Here is a 10,694-nt window from a genome sequence, read left to right as displayed (position 1 = left end):
GGATCCTGCCTGTGCTGAGCCAAAAAGGGCCAAAAGCCCAACCAGAGGAGGGGAGCAGCACACCGGCACCACTCCATCCATGAGAGCCTCCATCCTGGGGGAAAGGGGAATTTTGGCTCTTGCACAGCTTGTACCAGAGGAGCTGAGACCCTAGGGACCACCAGGGTGGGGGGCAAATGGCTTTCCAGAAACTGCTGGAGAGAAGAGGAGGGGGAGCAGATCTTCCTCTAGGGAGAAGCAAAGCTCTGGTGCCATCAGGCTACATGGACCCAGACCTGTTAAAGGCAGGAAACAGGGATGAATTCCAGGGGAGGGGGGGGGATAAGGAGCATGGGGAGCCTTTCTGGTAGGGGTCCTGCACCCCTCCTCTGCCCCCCCTGGCCCCTAGCCCCCCTGGCTGTATGCAGAAACAGACATTTTTGGGAGCGGGCTGGCGTCGCTGCCCACTGCCCGCCGGGTTGGGTACAAAACCATAATGGAAAGTTACAATAACCTTTATAATATAGCAATATATTTCATAGTTAAAATAAACTATTATGCTTTCCCCTAGTGTTAAAAAAGAAGCGAGCAGTAAGGAGGCAAGATGCAAACCCAGGGCCAAGCTCCTCAAGTCCAGACAGAAACGTCTGGGAGTTTGCAAAGAGGACGTGGGGTTTTCCTGGGGGTTTTCAGACGTTTCCTTGCAGGCAGCGCAGGGAGGAGGTTCATGGAGCCACAAAAATAACCCAACAAAAATAACCCAACAAAACCCCGAGGCTGTGCCAAAAATGAGCCTGGTTGTGGCTGGGTGGGTGCTGGGGGGGTCTGGGGTTTGGCCCCGCTGGGGGTGCTTCCCGGCTCCGTGGTTTGGCATCTCTTTGGGATGAAAACTCGGCGTCGTGGTGCTGCTGCTCTTGTGCTTTTCCTCCGCCGCGGTGGCTGGTCCCAGCTCTTCCTGTCACTTGTTCCGGGGCACTTGGGGGCCAGAGGTGCCAAAACTAAGTTATCAGGCATGTGACAGCACCGGCTGGGGGAAGGACAGGGGTGGAAAGGGGAATGCAGGCGGGTGTAGGGGGTGGAAAGGGAGTGCAGGGGATGGGATGGGATGTGCAGGAGGTGCAAGGTGTGGGATGGGGAATGTAGGGTGTGAGATGGGGGTGCAGGGGTGTGCAGGATGTAGGGTGTGGAATGGAGGTGCAGGGTGTGGGATTGGGGTGCAGGGGTGTGCAGGATGCAGGGGGTGGGATGGGGGTGCAGGGTTTGGGATGGGGTTCAGCCCCAGGCCTGCAAGGTCCTGGGCAGAGGGCTGGTTTTGGGGTGCAGATTGTGTGGAGGTGAGCCTGGGGGTGCTGGGTGTGGGGTGCGAGGTGCAGCGATCACACCAGCTCCTGGCTCTGCTCCACGCCCAGGATCTCCTGCTGCAACTGCAATCCCAGAGCTCTCCCCGCTGGTCCTTCCCTCCTTGAGTCCCGGTGAGCTGCCAGTGCCTGGTTTTCTTCTGGCTCTCCAAGATCCCGGGCTCCACCTCAGCTCCTCACCTTCTGCTCAGCCCTGGAGCTCATGCCCATTTGCTCCCGCTGGAAGCCTGGCAGAGGCTGGGAGCATTTCTCCCCCCTGGCTGCCCACAGTCCATTGAAGTTGCTGAATTTCAGGCTCTTTCTCAGAATCTGCAACATTTTCTCCCTTGACAGGCTGGAAACCCACTTCCAGAGGTGGGCAAGAGCTTCTCCTGCTGGGGAGGAACCACACTGGGAGCTCATTTTGTAGCAATCCCGCAGCCTTCTTTCTCATCCTCCTCCTCCGGCCCTGGGGGGGAACGCCCCTCACGAACTACTGCTTGTTTTCTTCCTAACCTTGATTGCAGGGCACAAGGAGTAGAACCACCTACCAGTGGCAGCAAGTGGAGTTTTGCACAGAAGAATTCCTGGGCATCAGGCTGCTACGTCCCTGCCTACGTGCGGGCAAAATCCGGCATTATTTATGGAAGGGGAAGATTTAGGGAAGAGATTACAGGCTGAGTATACCTGGAGTAACACAGTGACTTTGATTACAATTACTGACGCTGCTGGGCAAGGTGTAATTAATATTGTGGATTAATTACATGGTTACTTCATCTGTTTAAAAATATATAAATAGCCTCTGCTGAGTTTTCATGGAAAGCAGCAAACACGGGCCCCAAAAGTGGAGCGGGGCGGCAGCAGGCAGGGGTCCAGCAAGGACCTGGCTGAGCCTGAACACACCCCAGGGCAGGACTGGGGGGGGAATAGGGGAAACTGGGAATGGGGAAGGGAAAATGGCTGGTTCCAGAAGTAGCCAGCTGGTGCCCGAGGGTTCTTTGGGCAAAAAGAATTATTTAAGATGAAGCAGGAGGGGCTGCGCTTCGGCGGGCGGTGCCTGAAGCCGATGGTGCTGCTGGTCCCCACCAAACCCAGCAGAAGCAGCACAAAGGCAACGGGCGTTGTTTTAAACAGATGAAGTCCCTGTCCCCGCTACCACCTCGCTCGCCAGCCAACCCCTGGCTCAGCTCAGGGGGATTCGGTGCTGCCAGCTGAGCAGGAGCGCCGGCGTTCCCGGTGCCAGCGGAGGTGCTTGGAGCCAATGGGTTTTTTCACCCAGTAGTTCTTAGGCCACCACCAAGAGCTCGGTGGCTTCCCAAAATACTGCTGGGGGGCTCATGGGTAGGCAGTGATGGGAGCACCAGGGACCCCCCCTCAGCGCCCAGGGCTGGCCCGCCAGCCCCCTTGGTGGCCATCCTGCTTGTTTTCTTCCTAACCTTGATTGCAGGGCACAAGGAGTAGAACCACCTACCAGTGGCAGCAAGTGGAGTTTTGCACAGAAGAATTCCTGGGCATCAGGCTGCTACGTCCCTGCCTACGTGCGGGCAAAATCCGGCATTATTTATGGAAGGGGAAGATTTAGGGAAGAGATTACAGGCTGAGTATACCTGGAGTAACACAGTGACTTTGATTACAATTACTGACGCTGCTGGGCAAGGTGTAATTAATATTGTGGATTAATTACATGGTTACTTCATCTGTTTAAAAATATATAAATAGCCTCTGCTGAGTTTTCATGGAAAGCAGCAAACACGGGCCCCAAAAGTGGAGCGGGGCGGCAGCAGGCAGGGGTCCAGCAAGGACCTGGCTGAGCCTGAACACACCCCAGGGCAGGACTGGGGGGGGAATAGGGGAAACTGGGAATGGGGAAGGGAAAATGGCTGGTTCCAGAAGTAGCCAGCTGGTGCCCGAGGGTTCTTTGGGCAAAAAGAATTATTTAAGATGAAGCAGGAGGGGCGGCGCTTCGGCGGGCGGTGCCTGAAGCCGATGGTGCTGCTGGTCCCCACCAAACCCAGCAGAAGCAGCACAAAGGCAACGGGCGTTGTTTTAAACAGATGAAGTCCCTGTCCCCGCTACCACCTCGCTCGCCAGCCAACCCCTGGCTCAGCTCAGGGGGATTCGGTGCTGCCAGCTGAGCAGGAGCGCCGGCGTTCCCGGTGCCAGCGGAGGTGCTTGGAGCCAATGGGTTTTTTCACCCAGTAGTTCTTAGGCCACCACCAAGAGCTCGGTGGCTTCCCAAAATACTGCTGGGGGGCTCATGGGTAGGCAGTGATGGGAGCACCAGGGACCCCCCCTCAGCGCCCAGGGCTGGCCCGCCAGCCCCCTTGGTGGCCATCACCGCATCAGTTCAGGTAGCCGTGCCCGGCACCGCGTCCCCAGGCGTTAGGCACTGCATTCCCAGCTCCAGCACGGGTCTCCTGGCAGAGTGTGACACCAAGGGCTGGCAAGAAGAAACGTCCCTTCTTCTGCCTGGGCAGGAAACACGGCTCTGGAGAACCCCCCTGGGGCAGGTCACGGCCGGACACAGCCCAGCAATGCGGTGGGGGGGGTCGGTGGGTCCTGGTGAGGGGCTGGGATGGAGCATGGGCAGCAAAGATCAGAGCCTGGGCAAGAAACCACCAGGTTGGCACCTGCCCGGGGCCAGCGAGAGGGGCAGGGGGCAAGGAAAGCACCCCAGCCCCTGGAGGGCTCCACGCAGAGGAGGAAAACTCTCCCTCTGGTGTCTCCATTGCTTCAGTGCTTCGGACTTGTTGGTTTGTTTTCAAATGTGAAGACCTGAGATTGAGCGTGGGTTTTCTGTCTGGCACCGTCCCCTTCCGTCACCACGAGTAGAGGCACCTGAACGGGGACATGGTTCCCCACACCAAGGCGTTGGCAAAGCTCCGAGTGTCACTGCTGGTCCCACCGGCTCCGGCCGAAGGGCCCTGCAGCGCGTCGAGGACCAGAAGAAAGTCCCTGGAGACCTCGGGACCTGCGCGGAAACGCTCCCCCTGTCCGGGGAGGGGGTTCCGGGGGGGCTGCGGTTTAGCAGCTGCTTGAGCTTGTGTACGGGGTGGGGAAGGAGGTGGAACTAACCCCGATGGGGCTCTCGGAAAGAGGAGTTTGGGGGGTGGCCACGGGCACCCCGACCCCCCGCACCTCCAGGACGGCGGCGAGGAGGCGCTGGTGCTGCTGGCGCAGCAGGTCGGCCATCAGCAGCGGCAGGGAGCTGAAGTTGGTGCTGAGCTGCTCCAGTTTGGACTCCAGGCTCCCAATCTGCTTCTCCAGGTCCTCGCTGCGGTCGTTGAGCTCGGTGATGAGGTCGTACATCACGTTCTGCATCTGGGGGAGGGACAGAGGGGGTGCAGGGTAGTCAGTGCCAGGGTTAGAGGGGTCAGTGCCACGGCCTGGGGGGGGGTCACTGCCATGCCTGGGGTGCCACAGCCACTGGCAGAGCCAAGTTCTTTTATGGGCTGAGAGCCACGGTGTCCCAGCCCACTCTGTGAACTCACAGGACACTGTCACTGCACAATATCCCATTGAACCCTGGGCAGGAGGGGGGAAGGGATGACCAGTCCTGTCCTGCCAAGCTGTGGTGCCCCTGGCTGGGGCTGCACAGTGGTGGGGGAGCAAAGGCCTTTCCTGGGAGCTGGGTGACCCCTTTGCAGCCCCAGCCTTGTGGCAGCCATCCCACCACAGCTATTCCCAGCTGACGTTCCCAAGCCGGAGCATCTCACGGTCAGCCAGGTCTGCTTGAGTTTCTCCAAGTAAAAAGAAACACATGGGCAGCCAGGAGAAGCCAAGAGATGACTGCAGGCACTTGCCTTGGAGAGGTCAACCAGAGTGTTGGCTTGGTCACTCAGCTTCCTCTGCTCCATCTTCACGCTCCGCAACCTGGGGAGGAGGAAAGAGCAACATGGCTGCATCCCCCCCAGCTGCAAACCACAGCCCAACACATCATGACCCATGGAAAATTGTCCCTGTGCCCCTGGACCACAATCCCCCCAAGGCTGAGGCTCAGCACCCCCCCCTCCCACAGTGTCCAGCCCCTTACTGGTGAATGGCTTGGAGGAACTTTCTCTGGTGCTTCCTGACTTTGGCATGGTCGATCTTCTTCAGCAATTTGGTGTGTTTGTAGATGAGCCACGTTTCCCTCAGGACATTTGCTGCTGCGTTCTTGATCTGTGAGGGGAGAGTTGGCTGCAGGTCATGGCACTGTAGGATTTCACAAAGATACTGGCCTGGCTCTGCCATGAGCTGGTGCTGCAGGAGGACTTGACCTCCTTGGCTGGAGCCAGGCCCTCAGCTCCACTCTTGCATCTTTGCAAGAGATCATGGGCATGACCCCTAGTGCACCCATATCCCTTTCCTACCAGTACTGATCCTGGAGGAAAAGGACCTGGGGGGGTTGGTTGACAAGGGCTGAACATGAGCCAGAGAGTGCCCAGGTGGCCAAGGAGGCCACCAGCATCCTGGCTGGTGTCAGCACTGGGGTGGCCAGCAAGACCAGGGCAGGGATTGTCCCCCTGTGCTGGGCACTGGGGAGGGAACACCTGGAATCCTGGGGTCAGGTCTGGGCCCCTCAGGATAAGAAGGACATGGAGGGGCTGGAGCGTGTCCAGGGAAGGGCAACGGGGCTGGGGAAGGGGCTGGAGCACAAGTGTGAGCAGGAGCAGCTGAGGGAGCTGGGGGTGTCCAGCCTGGAGAGCAGGAGGTGAGGGGAGACCTGCTGGCTCTGCAGCTGCCTGAGAGGAGGTTGGAGCCAGGGGGGTCGGGCTCTGCTCCCCAGGAACAAGGGATGGGACAAGAGGAAAAGGCCTCAAGTTGCCCAGGGGAGGTTGAGGTTGGATCCTGGGAACAATTCCTTCCTGGGAAGGGTTGTCAGGCCCTGGCCCAGGCTGCCCTGTCCCTGGAGGGGTTTCCAAGATGTGGTGCTGAGGGACCTGGGGCAGTGGGGACTGGGCAGGGCTGGGGGAACAGTGGGACTGGATGACCTTAAAGGTCTTTTCCAACCCAAACCATCCCATGATGCTCCACCTCCAGGCTCCTCACCCGTGTGTGAAGCTGCACCCTGAGATTCAAGAAAACAAAAAAAATCTGCAAGTTTTTCTGCATTCCCACACCCATCTGCCACGCTTGGCAGGTCCCAGCCAGGCTGTCAGCACAAGGATGAGATTCCTCCTGGCTCCATGGCCGACCCGCAGCCCAGCTGCTCCCTCCGAGAGGAACCGGCCCCGCCTGCCTGGATCGGGGCGGCAGATCCGGATCCAGGCTCCGGGGCTCGGGGCTCCCTGGTTGTTGCCTTTCCCAGCCCAACCATTCTGAGGCCCACGACCACCCCCAGGCGATGAGGCTGTGCTCACTGGGGTGAAGTGGAGCACCGGTCACAATCCCAGCACTGGGGTCACCCCTCCAAGGGCTGCACCAACACTGGCTTTGTTACCGTCCCCTCCATAAATGATCCCACCGCTGCCACCGCTTTGCCGCAAGGAGAGAGATGCTCTTTGCCACAAGGATGAGACCAGAGACCCCCAACACGCTGCTGGGAACATGATGCTGGATCCCAGTACAACCAGTTGACTGCCTGGACCCCCCACTAGAGCTGCCATCTCTGGGTCCCTCCACGGGCTGGGAACAGCAGGAGCCCCCAGGCACGGCGCTGAATCACGGGCACCAGCTGCATTCCCGGCAGGAGGTGGGTGAGATCCTGCTCAGTGGGAGGACGGAGGCTGCACTCCCCGGGGGGAAATAAAAGGGGCTCTTCCTGGCAGGGGAGCAGCCAAACCCCCGGCATTGCCCAGACCCTGGGAGGGAGCTGGAGCTGTCTGCTCTCACTGGAATGCTTCCACTCTGCTGGATCCCAGGCCCTCAGGCACCTCCCTCCTGTCATAGGACCCCCACTCCAGGGTACCAACGCCTCCCTCCCCAGCCCCCTGTGCCACCTTACCCTCTTGGTCAGCTGCGTGTCCATCATGAAGTTGTGGACGTGCTTCTCAGCTTTGGTGAGCTCCAGCTTCCTGGCCACCACAGCCACCACCAGTGCAGTGCAGCCAGCACCCTGCATGGGGACAACAGCCAGGGACACCGTTTGCCACCCTTCAGCACCCCTCACAGTGTTCCCCCACTCTCACCAGCACAAAACCCTAATTAGCAGAACCTCCATGGCCCCCACACATCATCCTAATGAGACAACCCAGGGCCCTGCAGGATGGGGACCCAAGATGGGCCTGGGATGGGAGCTGGTGGGGAGGCACCTCAGGAAGAGCAGGGAAGGGGAGCCCTGAACATGGACCCCCTGTGAACTGGAACCTCCTCAAACTGGGACCCCCCCGAATTGCCACCTCTCCTAGCAGCACCAGCTGGGAGCTCGTTTATCCGGGCGATTAGAGCTGGATCTGTGCAGCAGCTGCCAGCTCCCACATGGATTTGGCTTTGGGAAGCCCAGGTGCCAAGGCCCCGCTGCCCACGGTGCTCTGCCCGCACCAGCTGAGCTGCTCCCCCCTCCCAGCACGCTGGCAGACACCCACGGTCCTGGAAAATGCTTCTTAATTTATTAAAGAGTCATTAATTAATATCCTGCTGGATCCTTTAGCATCCCCATGGCCTCACAGCGTGGCCTCAGCTTCCACCAATGGCATCTCCCAGAGGAGCAGCAAGGGGAGCCCAGGGGACCCCCCAGACCTGCCAGGGGGGTCTGTGCTGCTAGGGGAGTGGGAGGAGGGCTATGTTGTGCTGGGTGGTGCCTCAGTTAGAAGTGACAGGCAGGAGGGGAGGTCACAGAGTCCCTGGCACTGGGCTCCTCCCCATGGCTGCTCCCCCACACTGAACTGGGGGGAAACACCAGGTCATCCCCCCCCCCCAAAGGAGTTTTCCCCTCCCAACAGCATCAGCCGTGCTGGACCCCACCTCAGGTGAGGCAGATCAAAGATCTGCAGATAATATAAAAATAATACCTCCTGGCAGATCTGCTCTCATGGGCTTTGGTGGCAGCAGAGCCAGATGCAGATGGTGCCCAGCTGGGACACAGGGACAGGGGTGGCTCTGTCCCCAGGGCCTGGGGCTGAGGGGGCAGAGCTGGGGGACTGGGGCCAATCTATGGAGGGTCCCCAGCTGGGACATTTCACAGGCTCCTTGGAGCAGGTACCCCAGGAGGCGCCAGGGGATGGTGACCTCTGAGCAGGACACGAAGCTGCCGCCGAGCGGTGACACCGGCAGGAGGTGGAGGGTTCCCAGCTGGTCCCAGCTCCTGGGACCAGCAGCATTTGGGATCACTCCGGCTGATGGAAACCAGATGACACCGGCAGGAGGTGGAGGGTCCCCAGCTGGTCCCAGCTCCTGGGACCAGCAGCATTTGGGATCACTCCGGCTGATGGAAACCAGACAGTGTGAGCGGGGGTGGCCAAGGGATGCTCAGGGGCCCCTCCTGCTCCCTGGGGACATCCCTGAGCCTGCCACAATCCGGCTACCAGATCCAACCTAAATTCACCAGTGGGGACCATGGGGCAGGGAACCAGCTGGTGTCCCCCACTGCACCCCACTGCAAAATCCAGCCTGCACCACCTCCTGAACCCCCACACCCTGCTAATTACTGTGCTCACGATAATTGCAGTTATGGCTCCATCAGCTTCCAGGCTGTGAGACCTTGGAGGCGAAGCTGTTACACCTCATCCGTGGAAAAAAAAAGCTGGGAAGCAGGTCCCTCTAAGACCCAGTGTCCCCGTGGTGGGGACAGGCAGAGCCCTCAGAGTGGGTGCCCGGCTTGGCACGGCCCTTACCATGATGCCGGTGAGCAGACACACGCCCTTCCCACAGTAGGTGTGTGGGACCATGTCACCATAGCCAATGGACAGGAAGGTGATGGAGATGAGCCACATGGCCCCCAGGAAGTTGCTGGTTACATCTTGCTGGTCGTGGTACCTGCCGAGGAGATGCAGGGCAGCAGTGTCATTGCAGGGGACAGGGATGGCTGAGGGGAACAAAGGGGGACACAGCAGCTCCTCGGCACAAGGCCGTCCTGAGCGACGTGGAACGGGGTGACAATGCAGGATGCCCCAGAGTGACAGCAGTTGCACAATTTCTTCTGCAGGAAAAGCTGCATGTCCAAAATCAGAGCAAAAACTCCTCGGGAAGGGCTTCTGCTTCCAGCCAGACCTGTCACTATGTCCCAGTCCCGCCACCTGTGTCTCCGGTGCCATGTGGCAGTGAGAGCAGGGGGACGGGAGGAACAGCTGCAGCTCCACCAAGTCCCCACTGCACCAGCTCATCCCCGGCATCCTGCTCTGTGTCTCACTTCCTCAGTGTCCCCTTCCTCTGTGTCCCTGCTCCGTGTCCCCAGTCGTCTGTGTCCCCCCTCCTCTGCACGACCCCCTGCCCTGCCCCAGGGACAGGCCCGGATCCTGCCAAGCATCCGGCAGGCACTTGGCTCGGCAACAGCGCGGGGGGAGCAGCTCCGGCCCCGGAGACGAAGCACACATGGAGCAGCCGCCACTTCAGGGATGCTGCAAACTTTCCATGGCCACGTCCCATCCCGGCAGAGCTGCGAGGTCACTGACTGTCCTGGCCAGGCCGGCAACCGGCTGCGGCTCTTCCGGCAAACACGCAACCGGGGCCCCCAGCCGAGTCCAGCTCCCCGAGCCCCCCACGAGCCCAGCTGAGCTGCACAGGGCTCCTCCCAGGGATGCTTCCTGGGGGATGCTTCCCAGGAGCAGGACCCGACCCAAGCCCTGGCATGAGCAGACAAGCAGCACCTTCACCCCAGTGTGGGCAGGACAGCCCCTCTCCTGCCCGCACCCATCCTTCTCCCTGCAGTCTTCTCCCAGTCTCCTCAAGAAAACATTTGAGGGAAGCCAGATGGAGATTTTGGCAATCCCCAATCTCCCCCCCTAGTTCATCCCTGCTCCCAGAGCAGTTGGGTTTTCTCTACTGAAATGTTTTTCCCCCAAGTAACAGGAGGCATGAACAAGATCCTGGATCAGGGAAAAGAGTTCTGACCTGTGGCAGGGGGAGAGTCAGAGCCCATCTACACAGCCACAGGGTTCCCCAAAACCCTGGCACTGAACCCCCCACATTCCCCTGGAAAAGGCTGAGCCCATCCCACAGGATGTGAGCCCACAGGAATGACCCTGGGAACATCAAGGGGGTTCCAGCACAGCCAGACAGGCAGACATTTGCTCATCCCAAAAGCACTTTGAGCAGAAGGAGCAGATAAGGGGACCCGGAGTGGCACATGCCAAGGGCTGCCACAACCAGTTAGACCCTGGCACCGGTTCCCATCACTCCCTTGTCCATCAAGGTCACTGCCAAAGTCACCAGCCAGCAGGGCTGCCACGAGCATCGCCCCGTGCCGCGCCACACCGAGCACAGCGTGGCCGTGCCCGGAGCCCACGGCAGCACCTGCTC

At 59.9% G+C, this 10,694-nt stretch overlaps 1 protein-coding gene across 1 annotated transcript in view; it reads right to left on the bottom strand.

Annotated features, from left to right (window-relative positions):
• Window positions 1-4,340: 4,340 nt before the first annotated feature.
• KCNN3 (potassium intermediate/small conductance calcium-activated channel, subfamily N, member 3) overlaps window positions 4,341-10,694 on the bottom strand; it is a 14,358-nt gene continuing 8,004 nt past the window's right edge. The window contains exons 4-8 of the mRNA XM_009999767.1: window positions 9,071-9,212; window positions 7,243-7,353; window positions 5,350-5,477; window positions 5,120-5,189; window positions 4,341-4,637 (exon numbers count right to left, since the gene is read on the bottom strand). Of these exons, the coding sequence (XP_009998069.1) occupies window positions 4,341-4,637; window positions 5,120-5,189; window positions 5,350-5,477; window positions 7,243-7,353; window positions 9,071-9,212 (748 nt within the window). The remainder of the gene's footprint in view (window positions 4,638-5,119; window positions 5,190-5,349; window positions 5,478-7,242; window positions 7,354-9,070; window positions 9,213-10,694) is intronic.

The sequence above is a fragment of the Chaetura pelagica genome, unplaced genomic scaffold, assembly GCF_000747805.2.
Source record: "Chaetura pelagica isolate M959 unplaced genomic scaffold, ChaPel_1.0 scaffold686, whole genome shotgun sequence".
NCBI classification, from domain to species: Eukaryota; Metazoa; Chordata; class Aves; order Apodiformes; family Apodidae; genus Chaetura; species Chaetura pelagica.
Note: the sequence above shows the minus strand (reverse complement) of the source record. Positions and strands in the feature narration are given on the sequence as shown.